General features: G+C 39.5%; 1 protein-coding gene across 1 annotated transcript in view; it reads left to right on the top strand.

Moving 5' to 3' along the window:
* Positions 1-23,501, top strand: part of AHCTF1 (AT-hook containing transcription factor 1) — a 99,375-nt gene that overhangs the window by 14,461 nt on the left and 61,413 nt on the right. Inside the window, exons 3-12 of the mRNA XM_025403705.1 lie at positions 1,420-1,673; positions 5,067-5,247; positions 11,321-11,528; positions 13,446-13,562; positions 15,077-15,161; positions 16,822-16,972; positions 19,041-19,173; positions 19,271-19,452; positions 19,952-20,013; positions 21,114-21,242. Coding sequence (XP_025259490.1) covers positions 1,420-1,673; positions 5,067-5,247; positions 11,321-11,528; positions 13,446-13,562; positions 15,077-15,161; positions 16,822-16,972; positions 19,041-19,173; positions 19,271-19,452; positions 19,952-20,013; positions 21,114-21,242 — 1,502 coding nt within the window. The remainder of the gene's footprint in view (positions 1-1,419; positions 1,674-5,066; positions 5,248-11,320; positions 11,529-13,445; positions 13,563-15,076; positions 15,162-16,821; positions 16,973-19,040; positions 19,174-19,270; positions 19,453-19,951; positions 20,014-21,113; positions 21,243-23,501) is intronic.

Here is a 23,501-nt window from a genome sequence, read left to right as displayed (position 1 = left end):
GATCTTGTTCTAATGAAAGCTATTGCAGAAGACTTTTCTGAAAATAAGCTTCATAGCCATCTTCCCAGCAGGCAGACAGCAAAACATGTGTGTTAGTCATTTGTCTCTTTACAGTGCCATTCTCTTGAATGTTAAAAGGAGCAACAGTACTTTCTATATGCCAGGCATTGTATAATGACTTGATTGGAGTAGGTATAAAACTTTTCTAAGTAGCCGCTGTTCTGTGTAACTGAGAATGAAATGGTTTATTTGATCCCAGTTACACAGGTAAGTGGCAGAAAGGAGCCTGGAACCTTGGCATTCTCAGACCCCACTGTGCCATGCTGCTTTCTTAAACTATGGCCTCCCTTAGCTATAAACTTACATATCCAACTAATGTACTTGGATGCTTGATGGACATCTCAAATTTAGAAGTTATCATTCATCTGGTTGCTCAAGCAGAAATTCAGAGTCTGTACTTTATTCTTGTTTTACTCACCTCCCTGTGTCTAATTCATCAGCAAGCAAATCCAATTAGTTCTACCTCCAAGTTGAATCTCCATTCAACCCACTTTTCTCTGTCCAGTCACCAAGCAGGTGTCATCTTCCACCCACTGCTGCTACTCTGTGCTTCTCCTTGTCCATTCTTTGCTTAGCAGCTGGAGTAACATTTAAAAACATGCATAAATCAGATAGTCACTGACTTGATTTAAATCAGATAGTCACCTGTGACTTTACCTTGCAGGCAGAGTAAAATCCAAACATGACTAGTAGGTGGAGAAGAGGTTCTGATATTTCCTATTGTTATGCTAATTATGTCTTAATTTCTCAATTGGACTGTGAAGTCTTTAGGGGTAGAATAATGTGTTATATTTTATAACTGCCATAACTTCTAGTTTAAATAATTTAAACTATAGTAGTTAAAGCATGAGTTTTGGAGTTAAATGGACTTGGGATCTTCCTCTGCGGGTGCTACTTTTTGACTTTGGGAAAGTTAAACTGTATTAAGGTTTAGCTGCGTTATGTCTGCATTGAGGTGTGATAAGGAATAAATGAGATAATGTGTTCAAGCACATACCATGGTGGCTTTTACTGAATGACTACTATTGTTGTTGTTGTTATTATTATTATTATTATTATTATTATTATTTGAGATGAAGTCTTGCTCTGTCGTGCAGGCTGGAGTGCAGTCGCACAATCTCAGCTTACTGCAAGCTCCGCCTCCCAGGTTCACGCCACTGAACGACTATTATTATTGCAATGATAGTTGCTTGATTTAAGTTTGAGGATCACTGTGTTGTATAAATGCTTAGATTTCAATGTGGAGATAATATGTCAAGTTTTATGTAATGAACATATATTTGTATGTAAATGAGCTAACCGCTATTGCCTTTTTTGTGTATATACAATACTAAATTAAGCAATTTTTTTTTCTTCTAGGGAAAAATGGACTTGCTTGCTTGGCTTGTGGTCCACAACTTGAGGTGGTAAACTCTGTAACAGGAGAGCGATTGTCTGCTTACAGATTCAGTGGAGTCAGTGAACAGCCTCCTGTAGTTTTAGCTGTGAAAGAATTCTCTTGGCAGAAGAGAACTGGATTATTAATAGGACTGGAAGAAACAGAAGGGAGTGTTCTCTGTCTTTATGACCTTGGAATATCAAAAGTAGTTAAAGCAGTTGTTCTTCCTGGAAGGGTAGGTACTGTTTAAGATACCAGACCTTCGCTTTCAAAACTGAACCCCTGCTGGTGATACAGGTGTGTTACTGTGTGAAATTTCATTGACCCGCAACATTTACAATTTGTGTACTTCTATGTAAATGTGTTACCTTAGGTAAAGTATTTAGAATAAAAATGAGGTTAAAGATGATGTTATTCAAGGAACTTAACACTTAAAATGTAACTTTCTTATTGGTTAAAACATTCCAGAGTAAAAATAGCAGTGATGTCTAATGTTCTGATACTCTTTTTTTGTGAAAAGTATCATCTAAATCTTGTTCTTATCTCCAGTTGTGTTCTATGAGGACACTCAAAGTTTTTAAACATGTATTCATTACTATGCAATTTTAAAAATGTTTTTACCTTTTAAATTTGAGACTATAGTCTTGGATTGGAGCATTATGGAAAATATATGTTAGATTCCCAGAATGAATAAATTGAACTTGGTCTGTGCTTTTAGAGAGCTTATAGTCTAGTGGGAGAAGACAAATGAGTAAGACTAGCATAAATATAGTGAATGCCTTGATAAACTTAAGCACTCGGAACGCAGAGAATGGATAATTTCTAGTCAAAAGAGTTGGACATTTTAGATAGAGGCTGGCATGGAAAAATAATAGTACATGGAGCATTTGGGAAACTAGATTTGATTTAGAATGGCTCAGGGAGGGGTAACGGGGAGGAAGAAGGGGGGCCAGAAACGGTGAGGATTTACATTGTGAATGGCCTTGTTTGTAATTAGGGGCTCCTTTGAAATCAACGGTGAAGTAAATTTTTTTTTTTTTTTTTTTTGAGACAGTCTTGCTCTGTCACCAGGCTGGAGTGCAGTAGCACGATCTCGGCTCACTGCAACCACCATGTCGCGGATTCAAGCCATTCTCCTGCCTCAGCCTCCTGAGTAGCTGGGACTACAGGCGTAGCTGGGACTACAGGCGTGTGCCACCACGCCCAGCTAATTTTTGTATTTTTAGTAGAGACAGGGTTTCACTGTGTTGGCCAGGCTGATCTCAGTCTCCTGACCTCATGATCCCCCTGCCTTAGGCTCCCAAAGTGCTGGGATTACAGGCGTGAGTCACCACGCTCAGCCAGTGGTGAAGGAATTTTAAGTAGAACCCTCATGTAAAAGACTTGCTTGGATTGGGTCAGAGAGGGTGTTGTGAGAATAGAAACAAAGAGACTGTTGCCATTCAGGTAAATAATGATGAGCTGAACCAAGGAAATGACAATAGAGATGGAGAAGATGGGGCAGATTCAGAACACATTCGGAAGGAAACATGGACCCTCATTGATCATTTGGATGAGGAATTGAGAAGAAACAATGTTCCGGAACTGGTTGCTCAGTTGAATGGATGGTTGTTGTATGGAAGAGAGAATATAGAATAAGGAAAAGATGGGGGAGTAGCGATAGACACTTTCAAAAGTTAACCTACTAGCTATTTTTTGAGTAGGGTGCAGTATACACTCCTAAATATGGTGAGTTTTTTTTTTTAATTTTTATTTTTTTGAGACGGAGTCTCGCTCTGTCGCCCAGGCTGTAGTGCAGTGGCTGGATCTCAGCTCACTGCAAGCTCCGCCTCCCGGGTTTACGCCATTCTCCTGCCTCAGCCTCCCCAGTAGCTGGGACTACAGGCACCTGCCACCACGCCCGGCTAGTTTTTTGTATTTTTTGTATTTTTTAGTAGAGACGGGGTTTCACCGTGGTAGCCAGGATGGTCTCGATCTCCTGACCTTGTGATCCGCCCGTCTCGGCCTCCCAAAGTGCTGGAATTACAGGCGTGAGCCACAGCACCCGGCAATATGTTTATTTTTAACTGTCTTCTAAAATTAAGGTAATATTATTAATCACTTCATATAGTATTTGTATGAGGAATGCAAACTTAGATTTTCTACTCCTCACTGAGGAATTGAATATGCTTTGGTATTTATAGACATTATTATAGTCATTAGAAAAGAAAAAATGATGAAGTTACAGCTTTCAGAATTAGAAACACTAAGTAATGTTTTGTATACTAATACAGAGAAAGAGCCAGGCTTTTGTCTGTAGTAAGTTACAGCCTGAAGAAAACTTTTTTTTTTTTTTTTTTTTTTTTTGAGACGGAGTCTCGCTCTGCCGCCCGGGCTGGAGTGCAGTGGCTAGATCTCAGCTCACTGCAAGCTCCGCCTCCCGGGTTTACGCCATTCTCCTGCCTCAGCCTCCCAAGTAACTGGGACTACAGGCGCCCGCCATCTCGCCCGGCTAGTTTTTTGTATTTTTTAGTAGAGACGGGGTTTCACCGTGTTCGCCAGGATGGTCTTGATCTTCTGACCTCGTGATCCACCCGTCTCGGCCTCCCAAAGTGCTGGGATTACAGGCTTGAGCCACCGCGCCCGGCTGAAGAAAACTTTTAATCTTGCTAACACATAAATCATTGATATCAGATATTTTCTTTTCTTACCAGAACATTCGTCAGTACAGGTTGAGACTCCCCTATCCGAAACGCCTGAGACAAGAAATGTTTTAGGTTTCGGGTGTTTGGATTTGGATGTTCAACCTGTATTAGTGTAGAAATCACCAAACATTTTATATATCATACCTAATTAATGTTTATGAATTAATAGGAAATTGAAGGAAAGCTAGGTATAAAATATGGATGACTAGTTACAGACATTTAAAATTTGACTCACAAGATGAAGGGGAAAAATATGACTCCATAAAATAGCTAAAGTATAGCTTTCTTTAAATAATAGCAATTCTTGTTAAGTGTCAGTGATCCAGTGACTGCTAGAACTTTATATGAAGTCCAGTAGAAAGAAGGCTAGACCTCTTCAGTCTTTAAGGTATGAAGAGGACTTAAAATACCTTTTTTTGTTTGTTTTATAAAGAGTAAGCAGTAAATTTTTCGAGAATGGTTAGTTTTTACTCTTAGAAGAGTCCATAGAATCCTAGAGTAGCTGTTTAAGAGCTTTAAAGTGAGAACAATTTAGGTTTGAGTTTTATGTGTAATGATTTTATGGCTTGAATAACTAGACTAACTTTCTAAGCCTCAGGTTATTTCATCTTTAAAGAGAAATAATCACACATAGTCTACTATCAAAGCGTTGTCTTGAACATTAAATGAGCCAGTTCACACAATGCCTGGCATATAGTAAGCTCTCCGTAAACATCAATGTTAGTCCAACTGCGTGATTTTTTTCTGTATTGAGTGATGGTGTAATTCCTAGTATATCTGAAGATTTCATTATTCAGGTCACAAGTATCAAATGCAGATTTACTCTATTTGATAATCTTAAATCTATTATAATTGATAACCTGCTTTAACTTAAATTTATTGTGCTGTTAATTGTATTTTCTTACTTTGCAGAAGAAAAGCAAATCATGTATTATGTTTTCTAGGTGACAGCTATTGAACCTATAATTAATCATGGAGGAGCCAGTGCAAGCACTCAGCATCTACATCCAAGTCTGCGATGGCTTTTTGGAGTGGCAGCTGTGGTCACTGATGTTGGACAGATCCTTCTTATTGACCTATGTTTGGATGACTTGTCATGCAATCAAAATGAAGTTGAAGCATCAGGTAATCAGTTCTTTACTTGAGACCAAAAATGGAGCACCTGGATATTCTGTTGCAATATTTATTTATTTATTTATTTATTTATTTATTTATTTATTTATTGAGACGGAGTCTCGCTGTGTCACCGAGGCTTGAGTGCAGTGGCGCGATCTCGGCTCACTGCAAGCTCCGCCTCCCGGGTTTACGCCATTCTCCTGCCTCAGCCTCCGAGTAGCTGGGACTACAGGCGCCCGCCACCACGCCCGGCTAGTTTTTTGTATTTTTAGTAGAGACGGGGTTTCACCGTGTTAGCCAGGATGGTCTCGATCTCCTGACCTTGTGATCCACCCACCTTGGCCTCCCAAAGTGCTGGGATTACAGGCTTGAGCCACCGCGCCCGGCCGCAATATTTTTTTAAATAGCCAAAATTTTTTATAGCAACTGGAGTAAAATAAAAGATACCTTCCTGTCTATTAAAAAAAAAAGGTATTTTAAAATCTTTTTTATTAGCTGGACCTGAGCACAGTGGATACTTCTTACATAAGATACTGTTTTGTTGATCAAGTGTTCATATGTTCTCAAGCAGGCCTTGAGAAAGGTAGTGATAATTGATTTTGTTTCCATGTACATACCTGAATAAGCTCTATTCTTAAGTAAATTTCGGAATAAGGGCTAAATGTAAGAAATCTTGAGCCTTATCAGCCAATATGAAATTATCCAGCAATGTACGATCTAACATAGTCTTTTTTTTTGGGCATATTGTTTGTGTTTCTGTGGTAACACCAAGATAGAAATAAAGTAATAGGAAATAACAGTAATTAAGTGTCTTTCTCACAAAATGACATCCTAAAATAGAAGTTAATTCTATTCAGAGTCAAAGAAAATGAAACAGTTTTTTTCCTTTAAATGCTTGTATTTATAAAATTAGTTTTTTTAAGTGCTTTCAGTTTTTGAAAATTATGAGACTCTGGTTTATGAAGAAAGGAAGAGCTAATGTTAAAATGTGTTTTTTTACTCTTAGTTTTTAGAAAAGGACTGTTTGACCCTTTTTAAAACATTTTGACTTTGGCTTTGTGAGGACATTCTTGATTTTTTTTTTTTTTTTGAGACGCAGTCTCACTCTGTTGCCAGGCTGGAGTGCAGTGGCGCGATCCTGGCGCGATCCTGGCGCGATCCTGGCGCGATCCTGGCTCACTGCAACCTCCGCCTCCCGGATTCAACCAGTTCTCCTGCCTCAGCCTCCGGAGTAGCTAAGATGACAGGCAGGCTCCACCACGCCCGGCTAATTTTTGTATTTTTTTTTTTTTTTTAGTAGAGGTGGGGTTTCACCATATTGTCCAGGATGGTCTTCGATCTCTTGAGCTTATGATCCACCTGCCTTGGCCTCCCAGAGTGCTGGGATTGCAGGAGTGAGCCACCATGCCCAGCACATTCTTGATTTTTAAAGCAAGCCTAGAATGTCAGTGTAGCTCTTTTCATGTATGGAGCAGCTCAGAAATAGATACAAACTATCAACATTTTATCTAATTTATAATGAACATAATAAAAATTGTCAGTGTATAAAAAAACTGATTAAGACTGCAAGTGGTGTGGAACTGGGATGGAGGTTGCAGTAAACTGAGATCACGAGATCACAGAGGTTGCACTAAACCGAGATCGCACCACTGCACTCCAGCCTGGGTGACAAAGCGAGACTCCATCTCAAAAAAAAACAAAAGCAAAAAAACTGCAAGTGGTAAAAACTATACTTAAGAAATGGAAGAGCCAAAATCATTGAACAAAACGTAAATATGCAAAATCAGGCCTGAAAAAATTTGATTTGGCAGAAATAATGGTCATACACGCACTTTAAAAAATTTTCATAGAAGAGCCAGGCACAGTGGCTCATGCCTGGAATCCCAGCACTTTGGGAGGCTGAGGCAGGCAGATCACTTGAGGTCGGGAGTTTGAGACCAGCCTGACCAACATGGAGAAACCTCGTCTCTACTAAAAAATATAACATTAGCTGGGTGAGGTGGCGCATGCCTCTAATGCATGAGGCTGAGGCAGGAGAATCACTTGAACCTGGGAGGCGGAGGTTGCGGTGAGCCAAGATCGTGCCATTACACTGCAGCCTGGGCAACAAGAGTGAAACTCTGTATCAAAAAAAAAAAAAAACTTCACAGATAGAAACTATACCTTAACATTTGGTATATGTGGCCGGGCGCAGTGGCTCACGCCTGTAATCCTAGCACTTTGGAGGCCGAGACCATCCTGGCTACCACGGTGAAACCCCGTCTCTACTAAAATACAAAAAAATTTAGCTGGGCATGGTGGCAGGCGCCTGTAGTCCCAGCTACTCGGGAGGCTGAGGCAGGAGAATGGCGTGAACCGGGGAGGTGGAGCTTGCAGTGAGCCGAGATGGCGCCACTCACTCCAGCCTGGGCCACAGAGCAAGACTCCGTCTCAGAAAAAACAAAACAAAAACAAAAATTTGGTATGTATACAAACCTGATTGATTAATGACATTTTTATGTAAAGTTTAAATGAAAAGAATTGATTAGCAAAAATAATAACTAAAAATGAATTTACAGATTATCAGAAATGGTATGACTGCTCTTCATAGAAGATTGATCAAAGAAGTAGGCTTGATGGGCTTTTGTTTCAGAGAGTATTTTGTGGTTATAGGTATAAGGCTAGTTACAATGCTTATATTCATAATGAAAACTCCCTTCAAGTCAATATGGTAACGTTAAAATATCCTTCATTTCAGAGGTCAGTAATCAGTAGGTGCACAAGGATAATTTTGTAACAAAAGTCTCTGGATTGTGATCAGAACCATTTCTCAATTTTGAAAATTAGGAAGCAGTTGGACTCTATAGCACAAAAAATTAAGCTTTAGGGTTTAATGCAAAATACATTTTCTTACAAAAGTAATTTATGATTACAGCTGTTCAGGCTTCACTGAAATACACCAAGATAGGAAATGAAGTTCCAGACATACAGCATAAATACTGTTCTGCACCTTCCCCAAACTTGACCGGTTTCTTATATATCTTTCCACATTGGAACCCATAGGGCCTACCCATTTCTTTTGAGTAAATTTGTAGTATCCCATTGTGTGAACTGTTTATTGTGGCAAAATCTAATCACTTCTTTGAAAAAGGCATCAGAAGCGGAAGTGATTTGGGGGTGGGGGCCCTGTTCTAGGACAGTATGATACAATTTTTCCTCTGTTATAACAATGAGAGAATCTGCTCTTGCACAGTGGTTATATTAATATATGAATCTGAGTTTTTTTCTTTTTTTATTGAAGATTTCAGACATTTTCAGATAATTGGAAGAATTCAAGAGTTCTCATATTCCCATCACCCAAATTCAAGTGAAGTTTCAACATCTACTCTACGTGTGTCAGTTTAGTTCATTCCCCTTTCCTCCCTTCCCTCTTTTCTTCTGTGTTAGTTTAAAGCAAATAGGGATATTTTATTCCATCATCATAATGCCAGTAACACTTCTTTGGTATAGTCTGCTATCTAGTCTGTAATCAAATTGATGTGATTATCCAAAGCATCTTTTTACGTTTGGATTGTTTGGATTGGAAATCAAACACGGTCCGCACATTAATTTCATTTGACAGTTAAGTCTCAAGTCTCCTTGAATGTACAGCAATCCTCTTTCTGCCCTCTCTGTTTTTATTTTTAGTGCCATTGACTTGCTGAAGTTCTCTGATAGAATGTTCCACATTTTGGAATTAACTGTGGTTTCATGTGGTATCATATTTTCGATTTTCTGCAAATGTAAATTAGCTCTGGTTACAGATTAAGGTTTAACATTTTGGCAAGGTACTTTGGAAGTGCTGAGTACTTCATATTGTATCACATGGGTAGACACATAGTGTCTAGTAGTTTCAATGTAGTGATCAGTGTATTCACGTGGTGACAGCATGATCCATCCTTTTTAAAGTCTCTCATCAACTTTAAACGAGTGGTTCTCAACGAGGGGTGAATTTTGTCCTCCAGGAGATGTTTGGCAATGTTAGAAGACATTTTTGATTGTTGCTGCTGGTGTTACTTGCTACTAGTAGTTAGAAACTAATGATGTGGCTTAGCATCCTACAGTGTACAGGGTAGCCCTCTGCAGGGTAGTCCCCTCTTATCTGTGAGGGATATGTTCCAAGACCCCCAGTGGATGCTGGAAACCACAGCTAGTATTGAACGCTGCACACATGATTTTTTCCTTATTAAGTCAAGAACTTTGACCTTTTCATTTAAAGGAAGCACTTTACAGCCTCTCTTTGGCACATCTGAATTGGCAGTATGACTACTCTTGTGCTTTGAGGCCATTGTTAAGTCAAATAAGGGTTACTTGAACACAAGCACTACAATACTGTGACAGTTGATCTGATAACCAAGATGGCTACTAAGGGTGGCGTATACAGTGTGGATACACCAGACAAAGGGATGATTTATGTCCCTTTGATGGTAGCACATTTCTTCATACCACTCAGAGAAGCATGCAATTTAAAACTTAGGAATTTGTTGTTGTTTTCTTTTTTTAGAGGCTGGAGTGGTGCAATCTCGGCTCACTGCAGCCTCCGCCTCCTGGGTTCAAGTGATTCTTCTGCCTCAGCCTCCCAAGTAGCTTGGACTATGGGTGCATGCCACCATGCCCGGCTAATTTTTTTTTTTTTAAGTAGAGACGAGGTTTCATCATATTGGTCAGGCTGGTCTTGAACTCCTGACTTTGTGATCCGCCCACCTCAGCCTCCCAAAGTGCTGGGATTACAGGCATGAGTCACCTCGCCCAGCTGAATTTTTTTGGTGTGTGTGTGTGTGTATATATATATATGGAATTATCTGTTTAATATTTTTGTACTTTGGTTTACCACAGGTAACTGAAATTGGACAGCAAAACTGCAAATAATGGGAGGGAATACTGTAATGCTAAAATTGTAAAAGCTGCTTTGAAGTAATTGTTTCATTCATTAAGATTCTTTTTCTTTTTTTCTTTTGAGACGGAGTCTTGCTCTGTCATCCAGGCTGGAGTGCAGTGGCGCAGTCTTGGCTCACTGCATGCTTCGCCTCCTGGGTTCATGCCATTCTTCTCCTGCCTCAGCCTCCCCAGCAGCTGGGACTACAGGCACCCACCACCACGCGCGGCACATTTTTTTGTATTTTTTTTTTTTTTTTTAGTAGAGATGGGGTTTCACTGTGTTAGCCAGGTTGGTCTTGATTTCCTGACCTCGTGATCTGCCCGCCTCGGCCTCCTAAAGTGCTGGGATTACAGGCGTGAGCCACCACACCCGGCCTAAGATTCTTGGATATGTCATTTATTTCATTAAAGGCTGCAAAATGATGATTTTTACGTTCTGTCAATGTAAAGCATACTTTTCTCATTAATTAGGGGTTTTTGGTCACTCTGAAACACAATGTGTACAGAACAGGCAGGATAAATAGTATTTCTTAAGTACTAATTTTCAGAGTAAGCAGGTGATACCCAGTTACTTCCAGTTGTTCAATATAAGGTCTTTTGTAGGTGGGGAGGGTAGGCTTCCCTCTTGCCCCACCCCTCTTTTTTTTTTTTTTAATCCCTGTGAATTTTTCAGGTTTGGCATGTTTACTATATTTCATTAATTTTATTGTTTTTGATGCGCACAATGTCCTTTCGTTGTTAATGAGAGCCCCTTCATGTTGTCTGATACATTTCCTTTCACCTGTGATAGCTTCCTAGATTACTGGCATAAGATGTACCAGGCTCATTAAGTATTTTCTTCCCCCTGACCTGGAATCGGCCATTGCTCCAAGGAAGGTATTTAGATAGTAGTACTAAATTTCAATAAAGAAATAATCAGTTTTATTTATGATGGTTAACCCTAAAAAAAATTCTACCATAGATAATATTTGAGATGTACTGAGAGAATTTTTTAATATTATATAATTGAATGTATTTTTTAAATTATGGCATTTAAATAGATAAGGATGGCGATTTTCTAGTTTAACATACTTTTTTGTTATCACTCATCTTTTAATTTCAGTTAACTTCATTTGCAGCTTGAATAATGGATGACACATTTGCTTTTCTAGTTTTTTAACTTCATTTGTCTAATTTGTGGTTTTAGATCTTGAAGTTCTAACTGGTATCCCAGCTGAAGTACCACACATTAGAGAAAGTGTGATGAGAGAAGGGCGCCATCTGTGTTTCCAGTTAGTGAGTCCAACAGGAACAGCCGTTTCAACTCTTAGCTACATAAACAGGACAAATCAGCTTGCTGTAGGTTTTTCCGATGGGTATCTAGCGCTTTGGAACATGAAAAGCATGAAAAGAGAGTAAGTATAACTTTTTTCCCTTATTTGGTTGTAGGTAGTTTCTTTTTGCGTATAGCTTGTACTTAGTGCTAATATTTAAAAGTTAGCGTAGTGAGAAAAGGGTGGGTAGATTAATGACTGAATGAATGATTATGACTAATTTTTCATGGCATTAAATCAATGTAATACCATAAAGGGGTGACTTAGCACATGAATTTAGCTTGATTTTTTTTCAGTGTTTATTTAAAACGCATTACAGTCATTGTGTTTAACATGCTAGTAAAGCATGACTTTGTAACTTGACAGTGTTTTGGTCAACAACAGACCTTATATAAGAAAGGGGTCTCATAAAATTTTACTGTATTTTGATTGTACCTTTTTAATGTTTAGATACATAAATGCTTACCATTGTGTTATAGTTGCCTGCAGTATTCCATACAGTAACATGCTGTACAGGTTGGTAGACTAAGAGCAACAGGCTATACCACATATCCTCGGTGGATAGTAGGCTATACCATCTAGGTTTGTGTTACTACACTGTATGATGTTCGCACAATGACTGAATCCCTGATGAGCGTTTCTCAGAACAGATCCCCTTTACAGAACAGAAACATGACTGTGTTATAGTATGAGTTCTTTCAGAAGTACCTTCCCAATCATCATCTGTGTAAAGTAACAGCTGCATAAAGAATTCTCAGTTGAGAGGGGAAAAAAAGGATTTTTAAAAATCAAAGTTACAAAATACTTGTGTTTTAAATTTTTTGTGCTGTCAAAAAGTCCCAAAAATATAATTATATTGATACTTTGTAGCTAAGTTAATTTGTGTTAAGAGTTAAGTAGATGCCTGTTTGGCCCTTAAGTTGTCGATTGATTTGTTTCTCCATTTTTCCCAAGGCATATTGATATATTTTATTGAGTAATTTATCTTATGGGAAGTGTATCTTAACTCTCTTTGCTGTTATCCTTTTATCAGCTCTTTTTTTTTCCCTTTTTTTTCTATTTTTTTCTTGAGGCAAGGTCTCACTCTGTGGCCCAGGTTGGAGTGCAGTGGCACGATCTTGGCTCACTGCAACCTCCACTTCCCAGGTTCAAGCGATTCTCTTGCCTCAGCCACCCGAGTAGCTGGGACTACAGGTGTGCACCACTGCGCCCAGCTAGTTTTTGTATTTTTTTTTTTTTAAGAGATGGGTTTTCACCATGTTGGTCAGGCTGGTCTCGAACTCCTGACCTTGTGATCCACCTGCCTTGGTCTCCCAAAGTGCTAGGATTACAGGTGTGAGCCACCGCACCCAGCCCCTGGTTTGTCAGCTCGTCTTTGAATTTGCTTCTCAAGAAATAACTGCAGTACCTCTCTTCTACAGTAGTGCCTTCTCTAACACTATCATCTCTTGGTCAATTTTTGCTTTTTTGGCAGTTTATGGGAACTCTTCAGTTTCTAACTCATCTTCTGTTGTAGTAGTGGGGAAACTGACGCTAAACCCAAACAGCTGAAAAGTCTTGTGGCAGTATCTTGTCTCTTTGTAGGGTACCTTTTATGGCTAAGCGGTATGTAGGAGTATACATTGAATATGACTCTTAGGACCAGTTTACACAGACATGAATGCGTATGCTTGAGTAATTCTAACTCTCGTCAGTTCTACCTCTCAGGCATTGAATACGACTCTTAGGACCAGTTTACACACACATAAATGCATCTGCTTGAGTAATTCTAACTCTTCCCGGTTCTGTCTGGGGGGGATGGGTGCCATGACCGTAGTCTTGATGTCTTGTGCCCTGTGTATTTTTGCAGATAAGATGACTTGGCCATGACCTACAGATCACTTATTCTGGGGGAATGTATGAACAGTGGTTGCCTAACCCAAATTCTTATATGATGTACCTTTTTCCTTTCTATAAAATAACTTAAAAATATGAAATATACTAATTTGTCTGTTTCAGATATTACATACAGTTGGAAAGTGGACGAGTTCCTGTGTATGCTGTCACTTTTCAAGAACCTGAGAATGATCCTCGGAATTGCTGTTATTTGTGGGCTGTTCAGTCTACACAAGACAGGTAGGTCTCATACAAATAGTTTTTTTGTTTGTTTTTTGTTTTTTGAGACGGAGTCTTGTTCTGTTGCCCAGGCTGGAGTGTAGTGGCGCAGTCTCGGCTCACTGCAACCTCTGCCTCATGGATTCATGCCATTCTCCTGCCTCAGCCTCATGAGTAGCTGGGACTACAGGTGCCCGCCACCACGACTGGCTAATTTTTATATTTTTAGTAGAAACGGGGTTTCACCGTGTTGGTCAGGCTGATCTTGAGCTCCCGACCTTGTGATCTGCCTGCCTCAGCTTCCCAGAGTGCTGGGATTACAGGCGTGAGCCCCCATGCCTGGCCTGATACATATGGTCTTTAAAAATTAGTCAAAAATAGAACAGGTAGTCTGTGTAGTTATGTAGTCTCTTTTAGTGAAGGCAACATAATTCTTTCAGTGAATTAGTGAGTAGTAGTTAAAATTATTTTAAAACTTAAATGGTTGTTTCTACATGCTTGAATAATTCTGAGATAGAAGAAATTGTGCCAACGTATTTGAATATTTTTCACAGATTAAGAGAGCCTTGGAACCTTCCAAGTACCCTGCTGTCTTGTTCTCAATCTCAGTACCCTGCTTTCTTACTCTTCAAATGTACTTGGAGATTGAGAACAAGAGAGCTGGGTACTCAAGCAAAGGACTGAGGAGTGAAATAGTATGGTGTGAAGAACATTAGGAAAGTGTGGTATGCCAGAAGCCAAATAAAAGAAATAAGAACTAGTAATAGGAATTATTAAGAGGGATCAACTAGTAGTAAGATTCAAATTCAGATGATGTGGCTCTGGAATCTGTGCTCTTAACACTTACTGCATGCTTCGTGCTTGAGTTCTTCACTACAGGGCTGATTTAGTATCTTCACTTTGTGTCCTGATTGTATAGGCCTTGTCTTCATGGTCCAGGGCGACATCCACATTAAAAAAAATTTTTTTCCCCACCCTTCCCCCAGCAGCCCTTTCTCCTTCCCACATCCCCCCACTGTCCTTTGAACCTCTACATTTTAAGTAAAAATGGCAAGATGGAGGAAGAGACCAGGATGAAGCCACAAAGGATATTTTGTTCATTAAGGAAGGTTCTCTGAGGTTACTATGGGGTAATTCTGCTTACATCGTGGCCACAACTCTACCACAGGGTACTGCACCTAGCTGCAAAGGAAGCTGGGAAATGTACAACTTTAGGCAACCATGTGTTTAAGTAGAGTATACCCATTGAGGAAGGAATATTTGAGAAATAATATTGAGTAATCAGTCTTTGCCACATACGATATCTCCTACAGTATGCAGTCAGCATCAGTTTAGTTGATTAGAATCAATAAATGTTAGTTATTGTTTCAAAGGACTACATTTTATGAAAATGACCAAATAAAACTAAATTCTTCCCAGTGATCTTAGTTTTGTCACATGCAGTCAACATTGCAAGCAAACTAAACTTACTTGGATAGTAGGAGATGTTTAATGTATTAATGTATTTAGTGCGTCTTGGTTAATTTCTGTTTCAGTGAAGGGGATGTTTTGAGTTTGCATCTGCTGCAGCTGGCCTTTGGTAATAGAAAGTGTTTGGCATCAGGACAAATCTTATATGAGGTAAATGGTCATTGGACTATGGGTTTATATTATTTTGTTGTTTTCTATTTTAAATATGCTGTCTTTGTTTTAAGATATTGAAAAGTGATTCTTTTTGTTTGTTTTTTTTGGGGATGAAAAATCTCACTCTGTGGCCCAGGCTGGAGTGCAGTGATGCGATCTGGGTTCACTGCAACCTCCACCGCCCGGATTCACGCAATTCTTTGCTTCAGCCTCCAGAGTAGCTGGGATTACAGGCGCCTGCCACCACGCCTGGCTAATTTTTTTGTATTTTTAGTGGAGACGGGGTTTTACCATCTTGGCCAGGCTGGTCTTGAACTCCTGACCTCGTGATCCACCCGCCTCAACCTCCCAAAGTGCTGGGATTACAGGCGTAAGCCACCGTGCCTGGCCGTGAAAAGCGATTCTTATATGCAAATTAATATTGTATGCATAATATAGTAGAAGTAGTGTTAAATTAGAGATCTGTTTTATCTATTTACCAAGGTAGCATTCTTAACTTCTCATATATAATTTTCCTCTACAATGAGTGTATTGGACTAGATTCAAGCTTGTGGCTTAATTGGTACACAGGAAAAATAATTCCACTTTGTTGCTCTAACATATCAAGCATTAAGCCAAGGGGTGATTTTTATAAGAGGGTATATGCATCTAGACTTTTAGATGGTACCTATTTTTCGGCTGAATTCCTGAGGAAGTAGGAGGGGTGCTGCTAATAGCTATATTTTGTACACCCTCACATACCTGTCTCTAGAACCGACTTTTCTTAACCTAATGTTTGAGGGGTATAGAAATGGATTTCAGGGAATCCATAAAGTCCCTGAATTATGTGTTGCATTTTTATGGGGAAGTCTGATAGCCTTTTGTCAAGATTCTTAAAGGTATCAATAAGCTAAAAGTCTAAGAACTCTTCTAGAGCAAGAATTTCTGTGAGAACACAGGTATAGTATTGCTGGTCTGGGATGTATGCATGTATAATTTTGATGGTTATTCCACTTTACATATCAAACAGTAGTGCATGAGGGCTTCTGTGTTTAATAACAACTTTGGAAGACTTGTTGGTAATTATTTTTGAGAGAGTAAATCTCACTTTTTATTTGTTTTAAAGTATGTAAAATTTTAGAACCTTTTCCCATGATTGGTTCTCTTCAGTCTAAATTGTTTTCTTTTTTTTTTTTTTGAGACGGAGTCTGGCTCTGTCGCCCAGGCTGTAGTGCAGTGGCCGGATCTCAGCTCACTGCAAGCTCCGCCTCCCGGGTTCACGCCAGTCTCCTGCCTCAGCCTCCCGAGTAGCTGGGACTACAGGCGCCCGCCACCTCGCCCGGCTAGTTTTTTGTATTTTTTTTAGTAGAGATGGGGTTTCACTGTGTTAGCCAGGATGGTCTTGATCTCCTGACCTCGTGATCCGCCCATCTCGGCCTCCCAAAGTGCTGGGATTACAGGCTTGAGCCACCGCGCCCGGCCTAAATTGTTTTCTTTGTATTGTGTGAACAATCTTTAAATTTGGAGAATATTTAATTTTAGAGTGACCTTTTGCCTAGAATCAGATTAATATTTGCATGTATTTTATGTTACAGAGGTTAAATTTGGAGAATATTTAATTTTAGAGTGACCTTTTGCCTAGAATCAGATTAATATTTGCATGTATTTTATGTTACAGGGGTTAGAATACTGTGAAGAAAGATACACCCTGGACCTGACAGGTGGCATGTTCCCTTTGAGGGGACAGACGAGTAATACCAAATTGTTGGGATGCCAGAGTATAGAGAAATTTCGATCTCATGGTGACAGGGAGGAAGGCATGAATGAAGGTTAGTTAAAGTACTTGAAAATATGTCATGTGAAGGCTGGATTTAAAATTTATGACAGGTATTGTTTCCCAGATTTCATACTCCTGGCAGTTAAGAAAATTAGAATGGTAATTATGGAATTTATTCAGTTCTATATGAGATACTAGATATATCTTGCTCTCCAGATTGCTATGTATAACTAAAAAATAAAATAGATTAGGGTAATGAAGGACCCTTTTATTTTAATCTAGTTCTCAGAACGAACAGGTGATCCCTAGTCTGAACTAGTGTGACTAGTCTTTGAATGAAGTTTACCTGTGTATTTTTTGAGCCATGTATGGTATACATGCCTTGGTTGTCTTGAATGTTTTCTGTTTCCTTAGTATCATCGCTTTTTCCTGGCAATTTTTTTTTTTGCTTAACATTTCAGAGCCCTGTTTCTCCATCTGTAAGTGGGGTCATACAGTTAGACCTTTTGCAGTGGGTAGTTGTGAGGATTAAATCACACAGTGAATTTACCCAACCCAGAAATGCCCTTTTGGCTAGGGCCTGTATCTGTATTTCTGATCCAGTTTTCAGATGCAGTTAAACATGTGAAAAACAGAACTTGTCATGAGCTCACTTCTTTTTAAAACATTTATTAATTAATTAATTTATTTATTTAGAGACAAGGTGTCACTCTGATGCCCATGCTGATCCAGGCCAGAGTGTGGTGTCACGATCTTGGCTCATTGCAGCCTTGACCTTCTGGGCTCAAGCAGTTCTCTCACCTTGGTCTCCCAAGTAACTGGGACTACAGGCACACACCACAACGCTTGGCTAATTTTTGTATTTTTTATAGTGGCAGGGTGTTTTGTTGTGTTGTGTTGTTTTGTTTTGTTTTGTTTGAGACGGAGTCTCGCTCTGTCACCCAGGCTGGAGTGCAGTGGTGTGATCTCAGCTCACTGCAAGCTCCACCTCCTGGGTTCATGCCATTCTCCTGCCTCAACCTTCTGAGTAGCTGGGGCTACAAGCACCGGCCACCACGCCCGGCTAATTTTTTGTATGTTTAGTAGAGACGGGGTTTCACCATGTTAGCCAGGATGGTCTGCATCTCCTGACTTCATGATCCACCTGCCTCAGCCTCCCAAAGTGCTGGGATTACAGGCGTGAGCCACCACACCCGGCCTGGGTTTTTTTGGTTTTTTTTTTAGAGACAGGGTCTCACTGTTGCCCAGGCTGGAGAGCAGTCGCACAATCTCAGCTCACTGCAACCTCTGCTTCCCAGGTTCAGGTGATCCTCCCACCTCAGCCTCCTGAGTAACTGGGACTACAGGTGCATGCCACAATGCCCAGCTAATTTTTGTATTTTTTTTTGTAGAGATGAGGTTTTGCTGTGTTGCTTGGACTGGTCTCGAATTTCTGGGCTCAATTGATCTGCCCACCTTGGCCTTCCAAGGTGCTGGGATTACAAGCGTGAACCACTGCACCTGGCCATGCTCTCTCTTATTCCTCATTCTTTCTGTTGCCTTATAGTAGTGTTTCAGATTTTTACTTTCTTCTTCTCCTGTTGATGTCCCTTACTCTATTTCTGTCTTTCCATTCCACAGGCACCATCCAAGCACTTTTCTTTTTCCCCCTTTACCATGTAACTAGATAAGTCCCTCTCAACTAAGGTTCATCATAATAAAGCCTTAATGCCCAAAGGCATCCATTTTAGGTAGTGAATTAACTTCTCTACTACTAGCTCTGTATCATTCTTGGGAAAGAGACTGTTCATTCAAATCATTTTCTGCTTTGTGCCTCTAATACCTCAACGTTGCTCAAGTATTAACTGAAAACAAGCAAGGATATAACTTCCAATAAGTGAGTACTTTTTAATAAGGCCTTAAAATTGAGAAACAGTCAAAATGCAAGTGAATGAATCTGGTCTTACATACAAATGATATAAATGCGTTTTAATGAATCAAGGGGAATATGAGTTAAACCTCTTAATATGAGTTAAACCTCTTAAGATCTTGCTATAAGAAGATCTTGCTATAATTCTGTTGAGGTAATTTTACTTTGAGATTCTTTATTCTGTTTTTAAAAATTATCTTTTTTTTTTCAGCTCTATCTCCTGACACTAGTGTTTCAGTCTTTACCTGGCAGGTGAATATATATGGACAGGGAAAGCCTTCTATATATTTGGGGCTTTTCGATATAAATCGTTGGTATCATGCACAAATGCCAGATTCGTTAAGGTATGATTCTTTCTCTTTTTTCTTTCTCTCTCCTTTCTCTTTGTGTTTGTATATGTAGCTGATTAATGACTTAGTAATGTTTTAAATTTTCTTTTAGGTCGGGAGAATACCTACATAATTGCTCTTATTTTGCACTGTGGTCTTTGGAGTCTGTTGTAAGTAGAACTTCTCCACATGGCATCTTGGATATATTAGTACATGAGAGAAGTTTAAATAGAGGAGTGCCTCCTTCATATCCACCTCCTGAGCAGTTTTTTAACCCAAGTACTTATAATTTTGGTATGTATTTCCTTAACATTACCTCTTAAGAAAAGTAATGCACAAAAGTATGTAAATGTCTGTGTTGTGTAGTTTATTCATTTGGTGTTATCCGTTTATATCTCAGTTAGTTAACATATGGATAACTTAGGAAATTAATATATGCACACGAGAAATTTAGTATTTTTGTTTTATAAAGGAATTATGACTTATTTTGAACCTGCTAGGAAAGATATTAACTATTTCACAGCTGCATTTTATAGTAGTTTTTATTTTTTTGCTGTGTTTCTCAGCTGTGCTCAGAGTTTTTTGAGTTTTGTTTTTTGCTTTTTTCTTGTTGTTTTGCTGTGTAATAGGTTTGTTATCTATTCTTAGGGTGAAAATACCTAGAAAAGTTTATTTAAAGATTTATTATATGTAATAATTTGACGCCTTGCAGTCTGTTATTTGGATAAATTTTGTTCTATTAATGCCATTTTAAATATATGTAAGTGGATAATTTTTTAAATCTTTTTTATAGATGCCACTTGTTTGTTAAACTCAGGAGTTGTTCATTTAACTTGTACTGGCTTTCAGAAGGAGGTAGGTAACAATTAGTGATTTCTTAATTGAACCGAATCAGATCTTGGAATATAGTTGATTTATGGATTTAAGTTTGATTTAGTGTTAGTGATATTGACAGTTGTTTTGGCTTAAATGGTGGCTTCTGCTAGGTTTATGAGATTAGCAACTAGTAGTATCAGTTACCAATGACAACCTGCCAGATGTATTGAATATTTTTAGCAACTAATTTATGTAGACGCTAGTTATTTGAACCTCAAGCTTTCTGTCTCCTCCGAAAGCTTATGAGGAAATGAAGTAATGCAAAGAAGGTACCTAGCACAGTGGTATAGTTCCTGGCACAGGGGAAAAAAAAGAATTTTGAAAAACACTTTTCTCTTTTTGAGACGGAGTTTCGCTCTTGTTGCACAAGCTGGAGTGCAGTGGCGCCATCTCGGCTCATTGCAACCTCTGCCACCCAGGTTCAAGCGATTCTCCCGTGTCCGCCACCTGAGTAGCTGGGATTACAGGTGCCCGCCAGCACGCTTGACTAATATTTTGTATTTTTAGTGGAGATGGGGTTTCACCATGTTGGCCAGGCTGGTCTGAAACTCCTGACCTCAGGTGATCCGCCTGCCTTGGCCTCCCAAAGTGTTGGGATTATAAGCGTGAGCCACTGTGCCTGGCCTGAAAAGTACTTTTCTAGGGAAGCATGATGTGGCAGACCTTTTCATTGATAATCGACCAGATGTGGATGAATGCCATATTTATACTTCATATCAGATCTCTTTCACATTCGATAAAGAGGAATAGACTGCCAGAGTTTTTCTCTGTGTGTGTGTGTGTGAGTTTTGTCAAGATGTCACCAAACCTGTCAGCTTTAGAGAAGACAGCAGGGTTATACAGTTCATAAAAATATATAAGCTACCTTTTGCTTATATATATTTTGTATTATTCACAACTGGCAAGCATTGGTTAAGCTTAAGAACCTATAAACTGTTTCTTGCAAGGAAATACAGTCTTTCATAATTTCCATTTGCTATCTTTAAATTTTACTTAAATTTTAAGTGTAATTTATTAATCTTAAATTTGATGATTCAAATTGAGTATTGATTGATGCCTTACTAATTTATCTGTTACAGACTTTGACTTTTTTAAAGAAATCAGGGCCATCACTCAATGAAGTCATTCCTGATGGTTATAATCGATGTCTTGTAGCTGGCCTTCTTTCCCCAAGATTTGTTGATATTCAGCCTTCTACTTTAAGCCAAGTGAGATGATTTTTGACTCGTACTGTTTCTTTCGGTTGGATCACGTTATTAGCTTTCTATTATAATAAAAATGTATTAGATAATTTCTGCAAAAATAGGTGACGTAGTGTAATGCTGACTGTGGGTGATCAGCAGTTGTGGTCTTAGGTTTGGCTTAAAATTCCTACTCCTAATACCCAATAGGCCATTATTTGGCAGCAGGTTGACTTAGCTGTATAGAAGGATATAGGACAGGAAACACCTCATGGCTGCATCAGGCCAAATGCAGTGGCATGGTTCACTTGCTTCAACCGCTTGTGCCTAATGGTTCACTGTAGCCTCAACCACTTGTGCCTAATGGTTCACTGTAGCCTCATCCGCTTGTGCCTAATGGTTCACTGTAGCCTCATCCGCTTGTGCCTAATGGTTCACTGTAGCCTCAACCGCTTGTGCCTAATGGTTCACTGTAGCCTCAACCGCTTGTGCCTAATGGTTCACTGTAGCCTCAACCGCTTGTGCCTAATGGTTCACTGTAGCCTCAACCGCTTGTGCCTAATGGTTCACTGTAGCCTCAACCGCTTGTGCCTAATGGTTCACTGTAGCCTCAACCGCTTGTGCCTAATGGTTCACTGTAGCCTCAACCGCTTGTGCCTAATGGTTCACTGTAGCCTCAACCGCTTGTGCCTAATGGTTCACTGTAGCCTCAGCCGCTTGTGCCTAATGGTTCACTGTAGTCTCAGCCGCTTGTGCCTAATGGTTCACTGTAGCCTCAACCCCTTGTGCCTAAGCGATCTTCCCACCGCAGCCTCCCCAAGTAGCTAGGACTACAGACAGGCACCAGCATGCCTAGCCTTTTTTTTTTTTTTTTTTTTTTGGTAGAGACAGGGTCTGGCTATGTTGCCTAGCTGGTCTTGAACACCTGGCTTCAAATTATCCTCCCACCTTGGCATCCCAAAGTGCTGAAATTACAGGCATGAATCACCTTGCCCAGCCTGTAATAATGTATTTTTACTGTACCATTTCTATGTTTAAATACACATATACTTCACATTGTGTAACAGATGCTTACAGTATTCAGCACAGTAACATGCTGTACAGGTTTGTAGCTTAGGAGCAATATATATAGCCTTGATACGTGGTAGACTACACCATCTAACTTTGTGTAAGTACACTCTTAACCATGATTGCACAACAACGAAACACACCTAACGAAACATTTAACAGAGTGTATCCCCATCATTAAGCAACACATGGCTGTATGGAAAAATGCAATTCATTTTTTTATATTTATTTGATATCTACATAATTTTCAAGGTATGCAACCATCAGCAAATAATAGACTTTTTTCGTTTGTTTGTTACTACCTTTTTCTTTTTTTGAGACAGCAGCTTGTTCTGTTGCCCGGATTGGAGTGCAGTGGCACGATCTTGGCTCACTGTAACCCTCCAACCTCCTGGGTTCAAGTGATTATCCTGCCTCAGCTTCCTGAGTAGCTGGAGCTAAAGGCATGTGCCTCCACACCCAGCTAGTTTTTTATTTTTAGTAGAGACAAAGTTTCACCATGTTGGCCAGGCTGGTCTCTAACTCCTGACCTCAAGTGATCTGCCCGCCTCAGTCTCCCAAAATGCTGGAATTACACGTGTGAGCCACTGTACCTGACCAGTTACTGACTTCTCTCATTGCAATGTGGTAGAACTTCTATAAACTATAGGATAATAATGTTAGTAGCAGACGTTTTTGTTTTGTCTCTGGTGTTAATGTAAATGGCTTCAGTGAGTCTCCATTTAGAATCATGCCTTCTTGGGTTTTGTGGACCATTATCATGTAATTTCCTCTGTACCTATTTAACTTACATTCATGTGATTCCTTTTTGAACATCTTTTAATTTGCTCCTGTAGTGAATGAAATCAATAGATTCCTCTGATATTAAACCAGACTCAGTGATTTTCAAAATATCAGCTTTATTGAGATATTTCATATACCATGCAGTTCACATATTTCAAGTGTACAGTTCAGTGATTTTAATTCACAGAATCCTGCAACTGTCATCACATTCCATTTTAGGACATTTTTATTACTTCTTTTTTTTTTTTTTTTTTTTTTGAGACGGAGTCTCGCTGTGTCTCCCAGGCTGGAGTGCAGTGGCGTGATCTCGGCTCACTGCAAGCTCCGCCTCCCGGGTTCACGCCATTCTCCCGCCTCAGCCTCCCAAGTAGCTGAGACTACAGGCGCCCGCCACCACGCCCGGCTAGTTTTTTGTATTTTTAGTAGAGACGGGGT

The sequence above is a fragment of the Theropithecus gelada genome, chromosome 1 (assembly GCF_003255815.1).
Source record: "Theropithecus gelada isolate Dixy chromosome 1, Tgel_1.0, whole genome shotgun sequence".
Taxonomy (NCBI): Eukaryota; Metazoa; Chordata; class Mammalia; order Primates; family Cercopithecidae; genus Theropithecus; species Theropithecus gelada.
This window is presented reverse-complemented; position numbering and strand designations above follow the sequence as displayed.